Raw genomic sequence first — 24,682 nt, forward strand, 5'->3', positions numbered from 1 at the left:
TGGAATGCTTACCAATTCACAAAAATAAATAAGACTAAACATTTTTTGAGCTTCTTTGGAACTATTACAATTGAACATTTCTTATTTCGATGTATTACCATAGATGAAACATTCACACAACTTTAATTTATAAATCTGGAAGCGACCATCATCTCCAACCCCTAAGAAATTTAACGCGAGTCGATTGGCTGGAAAGATGGGGGCTCTCTTTAATTGTATAGAAGAGAAGTGGTCATGATTGAATGTTACTGCCACTTGATACTCCACAATAGAGCTACTGTTACTGCCAGATACTTGATATGCAGAACAAGTATAAAAACTGAAACGGTTAAAGAATTTTTTTCTCATAAGAATTTACAAATTCACTAGAGAAAACAATTTTACAACTTAAATAGAAAAGTAAACGACGGTCAAATTAGTTTAATAATTACAGTATATAAAAAAAGTTGAAATATAATAGACACATTACAAAATAGTTGATATCTAGTAATTGGTACGTGCAGCTGTCATGTGCTAAAGATACTTAAAATGAAATGGCTGCAGAACGAAATTCGTGACAGACTTTAGTGGCAAATTACCGAAAATTGTTTTGTTATATCAAGATAATGCCGTGGCGCATGGTCCCCGGTTGCTATGGTTGCAATTCGAGACGCTGACATGTACATCCAATCTAGCTCCCAGTAATTTGTATTTCCAAGAAACCCTTCAAGGACCCTTCGCTGCAGTATAACGATTTGCAGATTTTTAGAAGAGTTTTAAAAAAATTTAGAAAAGAGATATTTTAAATGTACTGTGTTGAAGGCAACTATATATCTTAATATATCTTATATCTTTAAACGAGCAATTCTTGTATATATATAATCTGAATCTCGGAAACGATGTTCATAAAATTAAGTATGCAGGGGATTTCGGGGGTGATAAATCGATCTAGCTAGGTTTCAATTAAAAAAAAATGGTTTTATCCATGTTTGAATGAGAGACAGCTACAATAACATTAGAATACAAAGGTAAATTTCGCCACTATATACAAGACTATTATAGCTCAGATGGGGCATTGGGTGATCCGGAAAGCAGAAGACCCCGGTTCGAATCCAGACGTCCTATTAGTTTTTTTTTTGTTCAAGTTTTGTACATTCTTAAAAATCCGAGCAAGGCTCGGTCGTCCGGATATTATAAATTATGTGACACGTTGTTTGTCCGTGATGGACTCCTAAATCCGTTCATTAGGAACGGATTTTAATGGGGATTACTTCATGGAGTGCAGTTTGGTCCAACTTGAAAGATACAATAGTTTTTATTTCGATTTGGGACCCATAATTATTTTTATCTTCAATATTTGTTTTGTATGGAATTTTTTTCTATGAGAGAATTTAGTGACGCACGGTTTGACAGTTCCGCTGTGAAACAATTTCATTATAACAAGAGGGAGCATTATTTACGAAATAATTCTTGATGTTTTGAAATATTATTGGCAAAAACCTATAAAACAGTAATTTTTTTATTATCTACAGAACAGCGTCTGTCGAGTCAGCTAGTAATTGTAACATTACTTAATAACTTACATACTCACTTTAGGTTGAACGCCCTATGTAACATATCATAATGTTTATACCTAATGAATAGCGCTGTAGTCTGTAATCTTGGTTCTACAAGGAGTTGGAAGGCGGGTGTAGGTGCGGAAAGTTGAAAGTAGAGCTGAGTTTGATGAGTCGGTCGTGTAGTCGTGTAGCTGTTTTGAACAACTTTGTACTACGATATTGTACTTAATATTTTTATACGTCATTTTTTTTAGTTCAGTTATACTTAAATACGAAATCAATAAATAGTACTTAAGAAAAACAATATGTAATAGGGAACCAAGATAAAATTTTGAAAATATTTGACATTAAGTGTTAATTAGGGATAGTATGATTAACAAATTTTTTTTTATTGTAAAAATCGTGCGGTGCTCTTTGAGATATTTTCAAAATTACTACTTTTACCAATATCTGTCAATAAAATATAACAATTGACAGAAGCACCTCTATACTGGGTTATGGTGATATTGTATAATATTTTGTTGAATTCTTTATGGCGTAATAATTATCTACTGCTCTTATTTTACCGATATTGCTCAAAAAATCTTTGAAAATAATAATAATATTGTAAATAATTAAACGATATTTTTAAAGAGAAAAAAATGTGTATCAACAATCAATCAAAATTCACTGGGCTTCGTCTTACATTCATAGGAGTAGATCGCGTCTTTATGAACTCTACGAGCTTAAGAACTCGAACAGCGATCCAGTATTCAAACAACAATATGTGCCTAACTATTCTAAAATATTTAAGTCTGTAAGGAGGCCAAACTTATACCATATTCACGATCAAGGTAATTTACCATAATGTCACTTCTTCTTCATATTACCTTTTTATTTAGAACCCTATTGGGCTCTGACACTAAGAACTCTCCCATATTTTGTGCTCTTTTAAAAATAGTTCGTAAATATTGCAACGAACTCTCAAAGTGATGCCCAACCTGCGAACTTTGTAGAGGTACGAATAAGCCTGACCTATTTAACGATTATCTGTTATCAAAACCAGAGTAACCGACACTAGGTCACGGGAAATGAGAAGACTAGTTGTTGGTACAGCGTGTATTTTCGTCTGGTATCACTCAGTGACACTGCCGTGATAGAATTACCCTCTAATAAATTATAAGAACATGGGTAACTGTGCTCGGGTAGGTGTGAAAGGTGGATGTTAAGCCCAAATATTCATAATAATAATGTTCTTATTATAATAGTAATGTTATCAATTCGTCGGTATGTTTATCGGTTTTATGTTTGTTATCTCAAAATTTTCGACTGGGTGAACCGATTTTGATAATTCTTTTTTTATTTGAAAGCTAGTGCTTCCCGTGTGGTCCCATTATAATTTGGTCTAGATCTGACAGTGGCATCCATGAGATAACCATAAAAGTTTTAATTTGCTATAAGTATGTGCGCGACTGATTTACGAATAATTCAATATCGCGCCAACTGATTTCGATGATTCTTTTTTTATTGGAAAGGATATACTTAGTAAAGGTAGTTTAGTTAGGTTCTGATTATTAGTCCATGACAAAGCGGAACTCTTCAATTCCTAGGAGCAAATTAACGATACTCGGCCGAATCTTTTTAATGCTATCCGGATATTTAAGACACCTCCAGTAACGTTGTTATGGTCAAGTAATAGTCGTAGTCGAATATGATGATCAATGGAACTCCTTAACAACTTACAGTAAGGGTGCGATCTGTGGTGCGCTTACGTTCATTGATGCATTGAAAAATTTAGTATCTACACATATTTAGACAAATTATAAGTTAGTTTACTTCAGATTCACTAAAAATCAAGTAAAAAAAATTTTACAAAAAAAACAACCGACTCCAAAAACACTTCCAAAACAATAGATCTTAATATGCGCTAAAAAGTATAAAAATAATTGCGTATTTTTATACAATTAATCTAATTCTAATTATATATAGGAACCTACGCATGTCTCCCTGAAGAGATTGATCATTCTGGTAGATAAATAATTTTCATAATAAATTCATTACTTATAGAACCAAGAAATGTTATTCACAGCCATAAGTATAATAATATTATAAAACATTAAGCAGGATTACTTTAGAAACAATAAGAAATGGCGTTAAATATACCGTTTTATCAAGAGCACACACGAAGCATCGACAGTTTATCACCTATATACTATGTAATTACCTATTTTCCAGTTAACTGAACGGTGAGACCGAATGATTGACCGATTTAATCAGAGCAGAGTGAATGAGCGGATCTTCGCTCTAGGGCGGGAAAAAATTGATTGGGTTGAATCAATTCATTTACGGTTTCGGCGGTTGGTTTTTGTTACATCTTGAGCGAATTTTTTTAATTGAAAAGGGTTTTCCTCTGCAAATCCTATTCATTTCGTGACATTATTAACCATGTGTAATCTTCACAGTTCGATGTAGTAATCAGTTTCAGTTAAAGCCTTTTGTGTGATAAATTTTAATACTTAGTTAACTTCGACCGAATAACTAGTTATGAAAACAAATCAAATCACTTTGTTCATGTAGGTCAAGGAAATGACACTTATGAATTTATGAATAGCATCACTTCAGAAAAGATTCAGCTTGAATGAGAAGAAGTTACAAGAAACTCATTGCCACTCTTTTAAATCAACATTTAGACCTAGGTATATCGTTTTACAAAGATTTTAAATTACAATATATTATGTAAGCTGATGCAACAAAAATTTTCCAAACGCCAAATAGTGAGCCTAAAGCTAAAAGCCTGTTAAAAGTTTAAATTATAGGTGTGATAACCCGCATTTCATTTGTTTATGAACATGATAAATTATGAAATGGTAGGGTGTTTCTCTCCTTGAAGGCAGGACTTGTAACGCTAGTGGTGTTATAAAAGAGCATGAGTGTTGATGCTTCCTTGATTATGACTATTCCTAGCCAAAAAACGCATGAGTTTGTAGAGTATAATTCGTGGTAGGTTACCTACTTCATTAGAAGTCAGTACATTTCCATAAGGCATATCCCAGGCCCATATAAATGGTACTAACTTTTTTTTCTTTCTGTATTCTGCGTCTTGGTAATCTGTCTTCCAACAATGATCCAATGTGCTGACTGAATATGACTGTATTAGGACAGGCTTTTCCACTGAGAAGTCTCTCAATCCTTGTCCACGGAGCTTGCTGCTAGTCAGCGAATACTGTGTACCTGATGTACTAACTATGTACATGATTATGTTATTTTTTCTAGCCCTTTGTTCAGTTACAAATGAAAATGCATTTTTTTTATTACGTAATATATAATCTTAATAAGACCTATACGTATTTATTTATTGAAGTCTTAGCAATAAAAAAAAAAGACTCTCTTTGGAGTTAATGCAGGCCGTTAATCTCTCTGGCCTCGAATCGGGACGCAGATTCCATGGGACTTTTAGTCACTGCTTGTTCTATAGATTTCTTAAGCAAGTCGATGTCGGCGGGTCGCTTAGAGCAGGTCTTCTAAAACTGACCATAACTTGTAGTGTAAGGGATAGAGATCTGGACTAGATGTAGCTCAGTTTTCAGGTCTTATAAAGTCCGGAACGTTGACTTTCAGTCAAACTTGGGTTCGTGCCTTGTGATCAGATGCAGTCTGGCTGGAAGATCCAAGGCATACTTTTAAAAAGAGTATTGCTAAGAGGTTTCACAATACGACCTTATCTATACCTTAAAAAAGTGTATCATGTGTCTTAACTGAAATGAAAATTCATTAAGGTATGATTTGTACACTCATGAAAGTCAATTTTGATGCCATCGGTTTAAGAAACTACTAGCAGGGCTTGTTCTTATAAGAACTGGCAAGAAACTCAGCAAGTTTTATCCTCCCTTTAAGGCCGGAACGCATAAGCGCGGCGCTGCACTGCGCGGCACTAAGCGTCATAATATTATTTCAACCATTTTGTATGGAACATATCGCACCAGAGCGGCGCTGCACTGCGCGTCGCGGCAGAGTTGCCTCCGAGAGAATATTTTGACGCGCAGCGCCGCGACGTGCCGCTCAGTGCGACACAACAGGCGGCGCGTCGCTTCACTATGCATACTGTTAATTGTTAAGTCTATAGAATTTTGTCTTATACTTTAATTAATTTTAATAACTAAATAAAAATAATTTAAGTATTAATTTTATTAGTTTAATTTAATTATTATCTTATATATTGGATGCATACCCTTTCAAACTAACTTATTCTGTATATTAGTCATTGTAAAATACTCTATTGATTGAAAAAATTGGCCGTTGTATTTCTTGTAAGTATGTTCTTTTCAAGAGCTCTACTTTTTTCGAACATCATGGTAGATTTAGTTATTTTCAAAGAACATTTTATAGTGACAATTTAAAAGCGCTTAGTTGAAGCCTAATTGAATAAAGTTTATTTAACTTTGAAATATTTTTTGTCTTTCATTAATTCTTCTTCTGCACACAATAAAGAAATAATGACCAAATTTTCGTCACTATCGCTCATCTTGTAGTGTTGCTCGCACGCGAAGTGCTGTAGAAATGACCCGAGCTGCCGCTTACTGCAGTTGTAGTGCGATAGGTACCGTCAGGCGACGTGAAGCGACGCGCAGCACCGCTGTAATGCGTTCCGACCTTTACAGTTTTTATAGCATCCATACATTTTAATCGTTTATATATTCTTGCTAACTTTATAATACCCTTTCATCATTAAAATTTCCTTAACATGAAGCTTAAATTTATATAACGGAAGTTCAGTTACATGATTTAGGAGTTTATTATATATTTGTATATGTTTGCCCGTTTATGAGTAACATGTTTTATAAAGTCTGAAGTTTGGAACAGCAAGTCTTCTAGTGTTTATATTGTTATAATCACTATTCTTCAAAAATATATCTAGGTTTCTAGGAACGTACTTAATGTTTTCATATATATATATTATATATTAAATGAAATCTTTAAACTTATAATAAACTTTTGCTGAATTATTTGTATTTGTCGGTGTCGGTACCGACTAATTGGACGACGACTTTTGGTCAAGTCTTCATTCGTTTTTCACAAAAATGAACCTCTTGTGACTCCTTGTTACGACACCCCCCACCAAATCATTACTGACACAGGATGACGACCACGTTGCACTTTTCCGACCACTTATGAAGATTTTGATTGTTAAAGTGGTTTTTGATTGTGAAAACGGTGTTTTCACAATAGTGTAGTAGGAAGAGGTAATTGTGAAATATTGTGATTTACCCCAGAAACGTGGAAATTTGTTGAATGACAAATAATACCCGACAGAGGAGCTACGCTCCGGCAAATATTGTTGCTTAATCACGCCTCGCGTTCCTCTCGTCTATAGTCTATTCCCTTCGCGTACATCCGAGTGATTGATAGATCCGTATTCAACCTTCGCATTATCACGGTTCCTTATGTGTCGGCAACGCGCCAACTACAGCGCTAGAGGTAGAGCCAAGACGTTGTGAGATGAACAATCAAACGAACGGATAGTGTTGGACTATAGGAAATTTATGTTGGGATAACTAGATAATATTATTTGAATACTATTACGAACGATGTTGGAGGAGGAAGAACAAAATAAAATTAAAATATCTTTATCCGAAATAGGATTCTTAATGCTTCTAAATCTACAATTTTTTCGAAAAGATAATAAATAATAATATTATGCTATCTGAGATAGAGGAGATGCGCAAGAAACGCAATGGGCGTATTTCTTTTAAATAAATTCCATTATAAATAACGTGTAGAATGACAAACCGAAATTAAAAGATAATTCGAATCGACTTAAAAGAAAGAGCAAGATATTTTATTTAATATGAGACATACTGAGGGTGATATTATGTCAAAATAAGGTGAAAAATAAATATTACAATAAAAAAAAAACTAATAAGTATAAAAAGGTAACTTTTCTCTGAAGTTCGTGGAAATATTTATTAAATATCTTTTTTTAAAAAAGATAAAAACAAAAACCATAAACTTGGTTATTTGAGTTTTTCACATAAATTTTTTCCATAGGACCCCTGACCTCAGATCTCCCGTAATTTATTTTTCCTATCATGTGTGTTATATTCTCCCCTTTTCTAATGTGTTTCATCCTACTAATATTTTTTTTGGTTCCAAAATGTATCAAACCTGGTCTATTAAGTCCGTATCGGATTAATGTGATGGTGAATCATGACATACAAATCATTCAGCTAACTACACCACTGCAAACCCAGTTGACTATTGGGCAAAATAAGATTGCTAACATAGCCCTTGGTAAAATATAATTAAATTTGGTAAATATTAATTTGCATTTGTAGTTAGTTTTGGCGGTTAACTAATAATAATTTAAAATATTGTTTCCTTAAAAACAACTCTTGTTAACATGTATTATAATATTAATATTTAGTGTCTCTTACATTTAGCACACATAAGGCTTGTGTAAAAGCTTCTACATCTCGTTTCACTACAGAAAAAAGAACAATAACTCTCTCCACAATTCCAAGCCTTTTTAATTACCGCCATATTATACAAATGATTTAAGTTTTCTTTAGTGTTAATTCCGCCAATATTTGTTTTTAAAACAATTCGACACGTGTTTCGCCTCTACACGTCTGTCTGTCATGTCAATCTGGCACGAGACTGAAAGATTTTGGCGAGACAACACGCCCTGAGGATGCCTCGTGTAGAGGCGAAACACGTGTCGAATTGTTTTAAAAACAAATATTGGCGGAATTAACACTAAAGAAAACTTAAATCATTTGTATAATTATGGATTTCCGCAAAGTAACGCCTAATTCAATAAATTTTTTTTTACCGCCATATTTAAATTTGATTAGTTTGTGTCGTAAATAAAACAAACTTGTTTATTCAAATCAAAATATATTCACTCAGTCACATTAATACATTAAATTAGAATAATATCTATACTTAAATCCAAAATACAATACGATACAATATTAAACAATTGTGACACTTAACTACTATGTTCATAGTAGTCATTTTTGCATGCGAACATAATATTATCTCCGAATATTACACGTTTCTTAATTTAATAATGTTCTTATTTCATGTTATTTAACATTCATTGGTATTGTCATATTTTTACATAGTGAAATAGTAAATTAATGTTGCATTTATTTAAGCGTTACTCTAAAAAATAAACTCACTTTAAAAACATAATTTAATAGACATTATTCACAATTATTACAAATTATATAAAATACGTAATCCCGTAGATAGCAATCTAATATAGACGTATTAAAATCAAACATTTAAAGCTGTACACCTTTAATACCAATACCTTAAAAAAATACTTATATACAATGACGTTCTATACATATATAATAGACAAATCATATCGTACAATAACAAAGCCAAAATATTGAACATACCACAAACTACACTATAATAAGCTTTGACTGCTATATCTATACATTGCTGCATTTAATCCAGTTGTTTAAAATATTCTTGGTCAATAAGGAGCAATGTAAAACATTTATTCAGTTCAGGTGACGTTTGCTGAATTTGGAATTCTATTCGGACAGTGACAGTTGACACACGACTAATGAGAAAAGTGTACTTAGTGTCTTTAAGCACACTTTTCCCGTTCCGCTATCAGTTTGCGAATGATATGTCCTTATGTATTTAGAACGTCATTGATTATTTAATATAAATTGTGCCTAGATCATTTATACGTCTAGATAGACTATGACAGCTGTGAAAACGTCGAAAAAAATTGAGTTTAGAATCAACTCATCGGTTGTCTAATAGTAAGAAACTCTATCTAGAGGTATAAATTATTTAAGAAATTGTGATAAGACACGCTAGGAGCAGGACGAAGAAAATGTTTTTAATATTAAAGTTATTGTATTTTTATCAAACTATAGCCCAATAGCAGGGATCACATGAAATAAAATACAATTAAGTTTTGAACATTTTTAAACCTTGAACATATCGCTCCGTCTTGCCCGTACTTGAAGCTTCAATTATAAATCTATTCTTCATACCTTTACAGTACCGGGTTTTAAATTATTTCAATATATTTCTAACGTAATTATTTTTATTATTAAAAATACTTATTATATATTTTTTATGAACAGAAATAGAATTGGTATGAAAGAGCTAGTGAATGGATACCACGCAAATGGGTAACAGATTATAAAGAGATGACCTACAGAAGCATTGAGATACGTTCAAAATAATATATTAAGAGAAAGATGGCGATTGGGGTGTTAATCATTGTTTGAACAATTTACTACAAGTTGTTACAATTGTAATTTATTTAAAAAGTTAAATTATTATTTCATAATTAGTGGCGTAGCACTCATGCTGCATTTAACGACTAAAAATTGTGTCAAGAGTATAAAGCAATATGAATGATTTTAATGTCAACCGTTAATCCGAGGTATAAATAGATTCAGCAGTGGTAGTGAATTCAAAAGATTGATAAAGCTGACTATAATTGTTACATTTATAACATTGTTCATAAAACTGATGTGTAAATGAGTACTAACAAAAAACTTGTAAATAAAAATATACCTTACCTTTTAAAATATTCAATAATACCTTAAAAATTCAATTTAAATCATTATGTTTAGATATAAATCATCTGTAGATTAATCAGTCAATTTTACCCACTCGCTAAGGGAGCGCCAACGCAATCATTAACCGCTTTTTAACAGACACTTAGATAAACATCAATGGATATTCTTACTTTTACCCTACACACCATAAATTTGCCAGTGTTACGTTAAAGTAAACTACCAAGCTTTGAGTATGTGTTTTCTAAGCAAGTTTCTTTTCTAGTCAATAGACGCAATTTTGTGAAATGTCATAATTGACAGTGAAGTGTTCACAATGTCGAATAGATTGAAAGTGGTAGATAAGGTAATAAAGGAGTTACTAATTATCAAAAGATAGTATTGAAATAAATTGTTAATACTACTCACATTTAATTTGTACATAAATAACTAATAAACAACAAATTCTAATAATAATGAATATTTTCTTAATGTTTCAATGGATATGTTATTGACTGTTAACTGACATTGCAGTCTTGTAAGATGTCATGTTGATATAGCAAAAAATGTTTCAGCCGTGAATAACCAACCTATACAAAATAGCTAATCACCTCAGCGTCAGTCAAAAAAGAAGCATCTCTGTGTATTAACATTGCAGTCTTTGAGGTGTCATGTCGATATCGCTATATAGCAAAAAATGTTTCAGCCGTGACTAATCAGCCTATACAAAATAGCTAATTACCTCAGCACCTAGTCAAATAAGATGCATCTCTGTGTATTGACATTGCAGTCTTGTAAGATATCATGTTGATATAGCAAAAAATGTTTCAGCCGTGAATAACCAACCTATACAAAATAGCTAATCACCTCAGCGTCTAGTCAAAAAAGAAGCATCTCTGTGTATTGACATTGCAGTCTTTGAGGTGTCATGTCGATATAGCAAAAAATGTTTCAGCCGTGACTAATCAGCCTATACAAAATAGCTAATTACCTCAGCGTCTATTCAAAAGAGTTGCATCTCTGTGTATTGACATTGCAGTCTTGTAACGTGTCATGTTGATATAACAAAAAATATTTCAGCCGTGAGTAGCCAGCCTATACAAAAAAGCTAATTACCTCAGCGTCTGTTCAAAAAAGATGCATCTCTGTGTATTGACATTGCAGTCTTGTAACGTGTCATTTTGATATAACAAAAAATGTTTCATCCGTGAGTAACCAACCTATACAACAAAAACTACGTTATAAAAACCGAATTCATTCATAAAATAACTCAATAATTTTAGATTTACTTTAATACACCTCTAATGCAAACCCAACTATCTTTAATTTTAATAAAATACTATTATTTGTATGTGCGCCACCTATTGATAGATTTTAAGTCGATTCTAAGCAAAATAAAACTTAATATTATTATTTATTTTATTTATTTATTAACGACGTCTGCCCACTTCGGTTTTGTTCTAGACGAAGCTATTCCGCTCAAGTTACGCGTGGCGAGTGTAGGTAGAATAATAGAGGTTTATCTAGTTTGGCATCGACTTTAAACCTATCAAATAGGTGGCACATACAAATAATAGTATTTTATTAATATTAAAGGAAATCAGGTTTGCATAAGAGGTGAATTAAAGTAAATCTTTATGAACTTATTTTATACTTTTTTTTGTTTTTGAAGTCGATTTTATCAAACCTGGTTTTTTATTATTTTTTACTTTTTAGTATATGTAATAGGCTATTCTGTAAAATGCAGTAGGATTTTTGTCGATTACATCAGGTAGACTATATAATATTTTGTCATATATTAAATAGTCATTTCTTTAAATAGCTATGGGTAGGCCTGCGAAAGGTGCCGCGAGCATTAAACAATATAGATCCCAATAAATGGAAACGGAAAAATGAATCGACTTCAAAAAAATGCTGTTCGAAAATCTATCTTCTCGTTCTAGTTAGATAATTAAATATCGTAAAGAACGTTTGTTAGCTTTGAATAACAGGTAGCCTAAGACCCACTTATCGGGACACGGGCCAATAATAATATATAATCAACCTAAATGAAAACTCCTAAAAAAATAAAATACACACTGCTGTAAACAAAATAAAATTACATCGTCCACGTAAACATGAGTATTCATAAAGTGAAAACTACTGGGCTAAAGCATGTGAAATTTTTATGGGACCAAATGGCAACTATTCCGCATCAAACTAAAGAAGAACCACGTAAAGTATAGCTCATAAATCTCAGCGTAAACGGTGTACATACATAAAAAAATATCAATCGAATTGAGAACCTCCTCCTTTTTGAAGTCGGTTAAAAATAGCTAATTACTTCAGCGGCAAGTCAAAAAGAATGCATCTTTATGTATTGACCTATACAGTATAGGCCTCCAAGAGTGCAATTACGTATTGACTCCGAAACTCACTAACACACGAGTATTCTTGAAGTAGCAGAAATAACTAACATAACAACGCAAATTGAGGTTTGGCATTCAATAATTAACAATAAACGTACGTACGAGTCTTATTATAGAATGAAATCATGCTAATTACTAATTATGACTACAAAATATATGAACGAAACTAATTATAAATGCTTAGTTACCGACATAGATAGATGGACATTATTTGGAGTTTGTTTATAAAAAAAAAATCTTATCAATAATTATGTTACACAGTTGGGTGTACCGTAATCTCATAATAAATATTGACTCATATATAACCTTATATTGGTGTCAATATACCACAGCGGGATTGCAATAATGGAGGCTATGATATGATATAAGCAAACTTTACAACTTGTGAACACGTCATGCTAATGTCAAAGATTCTCTGCCCCTGGTGCCATAAATCGTCTGTGCAAAACAAATGTGTTTGAGTTTTTATTAGGATCTTTATATCTATTCGACGGTGGTTTGTCATTGTGCCTTATTTAATGCCCGTAAGTGCGACAGAGGGCGCTTACACACACTGAACATTATACCTCATGGGCAGGGAGTGTTTGACAATAGTATATCATGGTTAAAGTGATATTAATAATTATGTATTATAATTAGGGACACAGCCCAAAGAGTATATTATTTATCAATAATCAGTAGTATTATTTATCAAACCATCCGTTATGCAACAGACAAAGTAAAAAAGCCAAATAATTATAGTTAATAATCACACAAACTTGTCAAGGATAATTTCATAGTATGAAAATGTCAAAAACTGTTGTTTTACATAATAATGTGTGACACTTTGGAACAGATATTATATGTGAATACTTTGAGATATTCCCACAAGTACCGTTTAATCGTTTTCCAATTAGACCCATTCCGTTTGAATCACAGACAATCAAACATTTTCAGACCAGTTTGAAAGATGTGTGTGATGTCTATGTGCATGTTCTACCACATATATATTAACATAGCATTGCCGTTACAGTATTCTAGGATCAGGTAAACAGTTTGACTCTAAACAAATAAAACAGTTTTCACATAATATATCTGTAGCTACGAGTCTTACAAAAAGATTCAAAACTATTTTTGTCAGTGGTCTGCTGTCACTAAGGCTGAGATCTTTAGAGTGAACATACTTTTCTCCGACTTAACTTAAAATAATAATTGATTTCGTTTTTATAGTCATTTGACAGCTGAAATTAGGCTGAGCTTAAGCTAAGAAAACCCAATGCAAAAGTCAAGTTCGCGTTTTATCACACTAAGAATAGTTTTACGTAAGTAAAGTGTAAGTATGCTCTATGGATCTCACCTTAAGATGTTAAATTGTATTAGATTGTTGATTATAATTGTCAATCTTATAATATTTAAGCATATGAACATCCATTATTGTTTATATAAGTATGACAACAATTTAAGGTACTAAGTCATATATAGTTTCTATCTAATGATGTCATTTTCTCATGTTGAAAGCTGTTGGTCGGGAGTACGGATGAGTCTGGACCCTTTCTCTCGTACGGACTGCTTTGAAACCAACAGATCGGTCATTTAACACAGCCTTCTTCTGGTTGTCTGTTAGTTTGTTAGCCACACAAGACCACAAGACGCACACATGAAAAACACCTTAGTGTGTTAATACACAAATTATATAATATGTACTTAGTATACAAAGCATGCACTAAAACTAGACATGCTTAAAATTGGGAGGGAAAACAAAAATTCAATTGATATTTAAAAAAGAAATATTAATATTGTTTTAGAGACTTCACGCTAAACGGAGGGCATAGGCCAGCGCCTTGTAAGGCATAGATTACAATCAGATTTATTTTATTTGATATTTATCTCAAAGAAACTTTTTTTTTTATAAAGATCTCGCACCCCATGGAAATTATGACTTAAACAAAGCACAATGGATATCAGTCAACTAAAAAACCAAACTGCCTCGCTAAGCCAAAGGACTATTTCACAGTTAATAATTCACATTGCAGCATTTATTACCTTGTATATTCCTGGTTGTGGGAGTACCGCCTCTGCCCACACTAGAACCGAAGCCCGTGACAGGCCTGGGCAATGCCACGACTGGACGTCGAAACGGGATAGCTCTTCCCACCACTGGTTTCACTATCTTTGCTGTTATGAGAAATTAAGGTTAATTAAATATACTAGGTATTTATACCTATATTATACTTAACTAATAGCGTGGTCATGTTTAAATTTTTAATAAGATTTAATGCACCAAGGAAAACAGGTGTACAGTAGTAGACACCGAGTTGCGGAAAAATTATCTATAGGTATCTATACTGAACATGTAATTTCATTATGAAAAAAGATCTCAGTAATATGACCTGAAAATATAATGTTCTTTAAACTTACCCTTGTTATCATTGATATTAACTCCTCTATTTATTATATTTGTTCTATCAATAAGCTCTCTCTTTACTGGCAAAGTACTTTTAGGTTCAACCTTTACGGAAGCTTTCTTCCATGGTTCCATTTTATTTGCTAATACAAATGTTGAATTCAAATTGTTTGCATCTATACAGATATTTTCAGTATTTAAAGAATTTATTGCTTTCTTCATCTTCTTAGCCGAATTGCATTGGTTATCCATATCTACACTATCAATGGAATCATTAATTATAATTGTTTCATTGTTCTTTAATTTGACTGGAGTGCCTTTTCGTTTCAGTGTAAATATTGGATCACGATTTTCAACATCTCCTGAATCATCACTCTCAGTAACTATATTATTAACAGCATCATTAATATCATCTTTGTTGCTGTAATCCAGACTAATACTCGGCTTTTCAATATCCATGGTAGAAATAAATTTAATATCTTCATCACTCTCTTTCACTTCATCATCCCAGGTTATTCCTTTAGCTGATTTAGCCTTTTTCATGATCTCTGTATATTCAGCAGATAGTGATGGTGGTGCTCTATCATAGCCCTTTAATATTAAGTAAAGTTTCTTCAGCATAGCTGGCATTTCACTCATATACTCAGTAAAGGCATTAATTTCTTGGTTCTCAATTAACAATAGTTTATGTCTTAATTCATCTCTTGCTTTAACATGACGCAGTTCACTCTTTTGCTGAAGTTTATCAACGAAATCCATAAGATCTGGGAACTCAGAAAGTGCTTCATTATAAAGTCTTTGTAATGTCTTCCGACTGGTGTCCCATTCGGTCCATGTTTTCATTAAAGTTGCCTCTAACAGTGCCGACTGTTTAGAGTAATGTTCAGCAGCTCGTTCGTGACGTGGTAGGTCTTCTGTGCATGTCTGTTGAATCATCAAATAAAATATTCTATATTTCAAGTATTTAAAGTCCTTAAAATAAAAGGTTGAAGGTTTGTATATCCCATTCGTACTTAAACAAATAAAGAATCTACAGACTAACAATTATATTATGTAAATAAATTTTCAGGTATATTATGCATTTTGTACATATACCATCATCACAGATCTGAAACTAACACTTTATTGTTTTAAATATGATGAATTCATAGTTTCTGACGTACTACCGTATTGTATGTATACCTAGTAAGTAAGTGAGTAGTAGTTTGTTTCCTACGGGGTGGTAGTGTTAGAAATTACATCAAAAAGAATTCTAAATCAAAATCAGTTTATTCAAGTAGGTCACGAAAATGACACTTATGAATGTCAAAAAAAAAAATATTTTTCTTATTGAATCTACCGCTACTTCGGGTTGAGCTAATGAGAAGAAGTAGCAAGAAACTCATTGCCACTCTTTTATATCAAAATTTACAGATCATTTCAATTACAATATAATTTGTAAAATGTAAGATGATGCAACAAACACACTCAAACGTCAAATAGTCAATGTCTTACACGAGTAAGTCAAAAAATAAATAAATGTAAATTAATACAAAAGTTATTGAGTACAGTAGCTGCATCATCCACATACACCATAAATCAATAAAGGTATTCTGTGAGCATTTTATAAGCGATTATAAATAAATAAACATGTTTATATCTTTCTTTCATTCTTTAAAGTTATTGTGTATACATATATATGTATACACAATAACTTTAAAGAATCTGAAAGCCAGTCCCCGGCAACAGGATCATCCCGCCACCACAGACGAGCATGACGCATGAGCCAGCCATCGCTTCCCTCAACCAAATTTTAGGGAAGGGGACAACCCGTCCCATATCGCAGCGACAAGCAGTAACATTTAAGCGAGCATGATGAAACCTGTTACGAGAACTCAGCAAACAACAATAAAATAATCCTAATACATCCATATAATCCTACATATCATGCAATACTCACCAAATACCTCTGCTTACAATTTGATAATTCTGCTTAAACTTGTAATTAATATTATATTTTTACTAACAGTAATCAAAAGCTCAATCCTTTAGGGTAATCTAATCAAAATCACCTTATATCTATAATCTAAGGAATCTTTTATGGATTTACAATAATTCTTGTACAGATACAAACCTGGTTGATGGGTTCGCAGGAGGATCTGTGCGCTAGGTCAGCCACGTGCGTGAAGGCCCGCGTCCGGAGCCGCTGTCTCAGCGCCAACACTCGCTGCTGCCTCATTATAGACAATAAGCGCTCCTCGAGCACTCCAAACACGTTCTCCTCGCTTTCAATAAGTCTGCGCCATTCCTGTTTACCTGTTCAACAGTTTGCGTTTTGAAACTGGGTGAGGGAGCTCTGCTTTGTATGTAAAGGGTTTATGACTTTGTTGCTACATAAAAAAGTTGTCTAAAACAGTGGGAGATGGAAGGTTCAGCCGAGGCTTTTCCTTGAGATGACACCTGGCTTATCATATCCAAAAATACACAAATAAAATTTGAAAATTTTTCAGTGCCACTCAGGATTCTCGAAAAACCTAAAAATTCTGAGCGGCACTACAATTGCGCTCGTCACCTTGGGACATAAGATGTTAAGTCTCATTTGCCCAGTAATTTCACTACTACGGCACCCTTCACACCGAAAAAAAAAACTAAAGATGGCCAATTCTAAATTTACTGGTTCTTACATATTGATAGCATCTTGTTTATATAAAAAATCTATCAAGTTTTATATATTGTAAATGATAATATCTACATATATGACAGATTGTCAATAATACACTGTGTAAAATAATAGGTGCTATATGAAATAATATTGATAAATATGGTGTGCTTATACCAAGTGTATTATTAATTATTTATGCAAAATATTAAAACAAAACTTACCTTTATCCTCAGCAACATCATGTTTCTTTACAACTGCAACTGAAGACAAAGACAACTTTGCTTCTAATTCCTTAACTTTCTTCTTTAACTCTTCGGTTATTTTGACGTATTGTGACAACTTCATATTGCCGTCCACAATATTCTTCTTACAGCTCAATTGTATTTTATTTGCCCTGGCAGCATACTTCAGTGTGTTGTATGTATCTTCATAACTCAAACTTGATGGAGAAACATTTGCTATCATAATTGTTTTACAATTTCCACCGAGACTGTCTTTCAGGAGCCTTGTTAATTTTGAATCCCTAAAATATTATTGTTAAAAATGGAATTTATTCATACATATTTATATCTGGCAAAATCAAAACGCAAAGTGTGTTAAAATTTTCTTTTAATTAAAATAATTACATAATCAAATATATGTACATAGGGAGAGTCATAAAAATGGAAAGGCGAAACTTGAGATGGACTAAGTTTAAATATGTTATATTATGTGCCTGTTTTCTGAGCAATGAGTTTTTTTGTTGCGTGTATTGTTATATTTTACACTCAACATTCCGAATCTCAGATTTTAGGCCTTAATCAATCAGTCTTTAAAGAGAGAAAATGAAGTATTTTATACATATTATTAATTACCTGTACGGGATGTATGCACTGCCATCTGCTAATTTATTTATGCAATTCCCTAATGAAAGAAGACTTTTATTAATATTTGCTCCCTCTTTGAACCGTTCACCAATGCAACCAGTAGCTGAGGCACGCTCGCTGCCAGCAAGATCAATCATTGAAAGTTTCACAATTCTAATCTGGCTACTGGTCTTATAACGCATTTTTACATATACCTATAAAAAGAGAAACATTTACAAAATAGTTCACAATATTTATACTATGTAGTGTGCCTGTGTTTTTTCCATTTCCAACATTGATACTTAGAAATGTCTAGTGATCTAAGATATTAACTTTCAGATGTATTTTATTGAAGTTCAATGTCCTATAACCCATTTAAGCCAAGTTATTAGTGTTCAAGGTAATATGCAATGCTGCCCATATGAGGAATATTTTTCATACAAAAGCTAATTTTATATCATAACCTAAGGATTTATTTTATTTCATTACAAAATAAACTCTTTTGCAAAAACAATGGGCACTTTTGATTTATTCAAGTACTTTTAGTATTAACAGTTGTAAAAGGGATTTGATGCAATGAAATAAAATAAATATTATTTATGTAAATAATGTTTGTTAATTAAGTCAATCTTAATTTCTTTTATTTTGATTTTTAGGATATTGCCCATTATGAGCAACAATGCACATTTTGACAGGTCCATTCCATAAGACAAAGATGTAAACAAATTGGAGTGAGCAAGAGCGCTCGGGCCTAGGGAGACAGTGTCACTGGCATGTGTTAATGCGAAGAGAGTGCCAGAAATGATGCGCACTTCGAATCAGTTGTATACTGTTATGCGTTCCCACACACTCAGCTACATTCCCGCACGCTCTTGTCAAAGTGTGGGAAAGTGGTACTTTCTGAACAAAAATGCTTGCACAAAATCGAACTTTAAGGCCCATCTTTACCTGAAACACTGCATGACTTCTAGAACTTTCTGCATTAGCATCTGTTGGATGTTGAGTTCTGTTTTTATTACCATCTTCAAGCATGTTTAGTAATTCCCTTGCAGTTTTTATATTGAATAAAGTGAGGCCAGCAACTGTCACTCCATACTTTGAGTCCTCCCGTAGTTGTAGAGGAGTACTTGATGGTTTTAATAAGTCATACACATTCTCGTTGTACACCTTGAATTAAATAATGGTACCAATAAGTTAAATTATTTGATACTTAAATAATATTTGTAGTACATATTTAATTAATACAAATATAACATAAGCCATTATCATCAAAATCTAGTGCTCCAGTAGTTCTTATAGCTTAATAAGTTAAGTTTAATACTTCTCAGATTAAAGCTCTTAAAGTTCTAAATTCATATATTTTAAAATTATAAATAAAGTGACAAGAAACAAGCACTTAATTTATTTATAGTTAAACAGAATGGGAAAGAATGGAATTTCCAAATTAATTGGGATTTAATAATTGAATTAATAGCATTAGAATTAAATTTGTGGTTTGATATATTGCTCCAGATTATTGAAAAACCCAAATTTGCATGGTGCTACAATTGTGCTTGTCAACATGTAATATAAGATGAAATCTCATTTTCCCAGTAATTTTACAAACTACAGCAACCTTCAGACTGATACACAATTATTATGCTTACACATGACTGCTTCATGGCAGAAATAGGCACCAATAAGATAATTTATGTGCTTTAGGTCATAAGAAATTATTGAGAGAAAAGGTATTTTGTATGGCAAAGTATAATATAATATGCTTTTATAAAAGGATCCAAAAAAATATTTAAAATATACTATATAATACGTGGAATTTTATCTTTTAAAGTAAAATCCTGTTGAGTTTCTTGACCATCCTAAGAGTCACAAGTTGCACAACAGCTAATAATATAATGTAGCTTAAGTGATAAAGGTTTAAAATTAGCTTAGTTTACATAACTTTACAAAGTGTATTACATATAATATACAGGTACATATATTTTGAGTACTTACTTCAATGTATGATACTCCTATATCAAATTCTCTATCTTTTTCAAAAGAATTTATAGAGTAGAATAAATGTTCCATAGTCAAGTAAGTAATGCCCGGGTGTTCCTTACTACCAATCATTGTGTATGTCTTTCCAGCACCTGTAGCTCCGTATGCAAACACTGAACAGTTATATCCTTCCATTAATGAACTTAGCATCTCTTTTGTTGTGGTCTCAAAAACATCGTAGTTTGTCGCATCTTGACTATAAACATGGTCAAATACAAACTTCAGTTCTTTATTAGCACGCTTGAGAAAATTCTTATTTGGTTGTTGAACTCCATGATAAAAAAATGGTCGGTCTTCTTCTTTCGGATCAAATACAAGCATTTGCTCATCAACAACTTCGACGGCAGTCCTGTTATTTTGGTTTTTTTCTTTCTCACACATTGGTCTTACCCTAACCACTACTTTAATATGAGAAGCCATATCTAGCGTAGACCCACTTTTAGATGGTGCTGCTTTTGAAATCTTGGGCCCGCCTAGAGGGGGGCCTTTTTCAAATTTTACCATATTCAATTTTGGAAGGAACCAGTCTTTAATTTACTTTATATTTTCTAGTGAATAAACAACTCAATGAACTATAACACAGCACTTTGTTGAAACCACACTAAAACGTAAATTTTTAAATATCTATCAGCTTCAAAGTTCAATTATGAATTAGTGTAACAGTCAACACAAGCCACACAGAGTACAGATTATTCGAATTTCAAAGTTGCAACGGTCGTTCTGTGATTCAACCAATGGGTAGCGACAGCGAGTTGGAGTAGCGGCTTGCGACTTGCGAATAGCGCCAGCGTAGCGAGTAGGTAGCGACTAGTGTGTTACAGCTTGTAGTTGCCATCGCTAAAGTGACATAATTTCAAATAAAAAAAATATAATAGGAAAGGATTTGACCTCTGAACATTAACACTAGATTTAACAAAATATTGCAATATTTTATTTTTATAGGTCTTTAACTTCACACTAGATGTGTTAATATTCAGAGGTCAAATCATTATTAAAGCCTTAAATGCCATAAATAAACACAAATTTACAATATTTGTCAACGCCTTCATTTAATTTTTTTATAAATATATATTTTATGTACAAATCAGAATATCAGGTTTTTCTTAAATTGTCATTCTGCATCTCCAAAAATATATAATATAACATTCAGTCACAATCTTAGTAGAAATTAGAGTGTTGCTTTTATGAATATCATTCAGGTATGTCATTAATAAAAAAATATAACTCTAGACTAGATGGGAGCCTTGTGGCCCGCTAGTTGTCATGAGCATGAACTAAGCCGCTTTACTAGCACTGTAGCAGATCGGTTAGCAAGGTATGAACTAAAGTTTGGAAGCTATTTCCTGTTCCAAATGCAGCGCGTTTTTTGGCTATGAACTAAACAATCATCTGAGGAGGGTTTTTCCTATTCCAAATAAATAATGTTTTTTGCTAAGATTTTAATGCTTGACTCGTTCGAATGTAAAGATCCAAATTCTACGGTTTGGAAGCGCTATCAATAAGAATATCCCAGATTAGTATGGCCCTAAAACAACTTAAAAACAACAAGGCGCCGGGTGATGATTGAATTACAGCCGAGCTTCTGAGAGCTGGTTGTACTTCTGCGCTTAAGATCCTCCAGAAGGTATTCAATTCCGTCATCCTCGAGGGCAACGCCGCAAACAAGGCACTGAGGTATACAGAGGTGCTGTTTTTCATTAAGGACAATAAAACGCTTTTGAAGAACTTTAGAACGATATCACTTGAGCCATATATATAAGCTGTTTCCTAGGATCTTGCTATGCTTGCTAAAGTTTTCGAGAAATGTATGTACTTAAGACTAATAAATTACTGTTTAAAATTTAATATTATTTCATCGAATCAATAAGGATTTCAAAAGGGTAAATCTACTTCCCTTGCCATTTTTAATCCATTGAATTTAGTAATTGTAAAGTAATCTTCATAGCAAAAACCAGGCAACTGTTCTACACCTTGACATGTCTAAAGCTTTCGATTTCGTACCCATGTCGTATCGTCCCGGAATCACCGCACAAGGAAGCTCATTCGACAGCTTTGTAGTATGTGGAAGAAAGCTTCTTGAACCGCACTGTGGAGGACCGCCGCACATCCAGATGTTGGGGATGATATCCTAACTTGTGGTGTATCGTGCGAAGGTGGAATTTGGCGGCAGGAATCAGTTAAAACAGCTCTTCGCAACATTCCCCGTGATAAATGAGGTAGAAGACACACAATGAAGCGACGTCTCTACGCAACGCCAAGTGAACCAGCTATTCACAGACCACGGGGTCCCCGACAATTCCAGCTGCTCTGTGTTGCACGCGGTCAAATGGATCGAGCTGATACTGGGGTGCGCCAGACCAGAGATGACAGCAATACTCCATGTGTGGCCAGACCTGCGCTCTGTAGAGCGCTAGAATTTGGGCCGGCTTGAAGTATTGCCGTGCTCTATTAATGACGCCTAGCTACTTCAAAGCCAATTTGACTTTGCCCTCCAGATGGCTGCGGAATTGGCAATCGCTGGAGATTTTGAGACCCAGTATTCCAATACTAGGCGAGGCGAGACATGATTAATAATAACCCTTACCATGACCTTCTCAACAGAGGATTTGATAGTAGACACAAGTTTCTTAGTATACAATTTTCCGAGAGAGACCTTCACGGTCCGTGTATACAGCATCACCAGTGCTATCGTCTGCATAGCAATGAATGTTGGAGGTGTCCAACATATAATTGATATGCAGAATAAACAGCGTGGGAGATAGCACACAGCCTTCGGGTTCGAGTAATAACCGTCAACAACGACGTGTATGCTGCGCCCAGTGAGGAAGCTGAAGGTCCACTTGCATAAGCTCTCGGGAAGTTTTGAGAGGAGTGTCTTGTGCCATACACGATCAAAGGCTTTCGCAATATCCAGGCTAACTGCCAGGCCTTCCCCCTTGCTTTCAATCCGCCCATCTATGTGTTAGGTATACCAGAAGATCGCCTGCTGACCGACCATGGCGAAAGCCGTACTGCCGGTCGTTGGTCAACTGGTGACCCTCTAGGTATACCAAGAGCTGGGCTATGCTCTCCATGATTTTGGAGAGAAGGGAGGAATAGCAATGCGCCTGTAGTTTGCCGGATCCGAACTGTCTCCTTTTTTTGGATCGGATGGACAAGGGCTGACTTCCATGATAAATCGATTCTCATCTCCATACTGATCATTTAAATGAATATGAATCGGACATTAACTGTACTTTGAAAAATGATTAATTTCATCCCGTTTCTTCTTTATGTGAGAAATGCAGGTGAATCTTCTGTCTAAGTTAAAGCCTAGGTATTTCACTTTCTCAGAATCTGGTAGAACATCAGAGCCAACTTTGACAGGAGGGCAATTTCCCCTTCTTAACGAGAAGGTGATGTGGTTCGATTTTTGAGCACTTGCCCGAATGCACCATTTATTCATCCATGCATGGGTCTCGTCTAAAAGGTGTTGGAGCTTATTACTAGCCTGTGCTGGGTCTTCATCGCTTGCAAGGTAGGCTACATCATCGGCATATGTTGCTACGGTGACGTCTTCAGATACCGGTAAGTCTGAAGTAAATATGCTATACATTACGGGACCAAGTACTGAACCCTGTGGAACGCCGGCTTCAATTTTTCGTAGCGTAGATCTGGCATCTCTCTGTTTCACTTGGAAAAGCCTGTCTTCCAGTTAGGACTTGATGATGAGGTAGAGAGAGTGTGGGAGTTTGTCTTTAACTTTGCACAATAGCCCTTTGTGCCAGACTCTGTCAAATGCTTGGTGAACGTCTAAAAATGCCGCAGAGCAGAAAAGTTTCATTTCAAAGCAGCGTCTGATCTCGTGATGAACCCGATGCATCTGCTCAATTGTCGAGTGCTGTTTCCGAAACCCGAACTGGTGCTTTGGAATGATGTTGCAGTTTACCATGAGTTCATTCAAGCGGACTAAAAATATTTTTTCCCATAATTTTGATATCACTGGAGTTAAACTTATTGGTCGGAACGATGAAGCTTCATGAGGAGGTTTTCCAGCTTTGTGAATCATAATAATTTCCGATACTTCCCAGATTATGGGAAAATATGAAGTTCTCATCGTAGCATTAAAGAGTGAGGCAAGAAATGTTATGCATTTTCTGGGAAGATTTTTAAGAACTGTGGGAGTAATTAAATCAAATCCAGGTGCCTTGTTGGAATTCAGTCGTCTAATCTCATACCCGATTTCCTTTGGAGATGTGGGTCGGAGAGGCTGCCTGCCTCTAGCTGGAGATCTTGTCCAAGTACTTTATCAATCTCAGATTCATCGCCACCATCATT

At 33.9% G+C, this 24,682-nt stretch overlaps 1 protein-coding gene across 4 annotated transcripts; it reads right to left on the bottom strand.

The window, feature by feature from the left end:
* Positions 1-8,391: 8,391 nt before the first annotated feature.
* Positions 8,392-21,027, bottom strand: LOC126973569 (kinesin-like protein KIF18A). Of its 4 annotated transcripts, none has more exons than XR_007731407.1 (9): positions 20,321-21,027; positions 19,277-19,495; positions 18,338-18,543; positions 17,705-18,006; positions 16,956-17,137; positions 14,857-15,766; positions 14,482-14,613; positions 11,168-14,055; positions 8,392-11,042 (listed from the first exon to the last, which is right to left on the bottom strand). XR_007731407.1 is itself a non-coding variant. In XM_050821047.1 (8 exons), the coding sequence occupies exons 1-8, from the start codon at positions 20,867-20,869 to the stop codon at positions 13,937-13,939; spliced, it is 2,571 nt and encodes an 856-aa protein (XP_050677004.1). In that variant the 5' UTR covers positions 20,870-21,027; the 3' UTR covers positions 8,392-13,936. The 4 variants fall into 4 exon arrangements, 2 of the variants coding, with proteins under 2 accessions (XP_050677004.1, XP_050676874.1); XR_007731390.1 differs by having other exon boundaries at positions 8,392-10,641; positions 10,898-14,055; XM_050821047.1 differs by having other exon boundaries at positions 8,392-14,007.
* Positions 21,028-24,682: the final 3,655 nt, after the last annotated feature.

Source organism: Leptidea sinapis, chromosome 1, assembly GCF_905404315.1.
Source record: "Leptidea sinapis chromosome 1, ilLepSina1.1, whole genome shotgun sequence".
Taxonomy (NCBI): Eukaryota; Metazoa; Arthropoda; class Insecta; order Lepidoptera; family Pieridae; genus Leptidea; species Leptidea sinapis.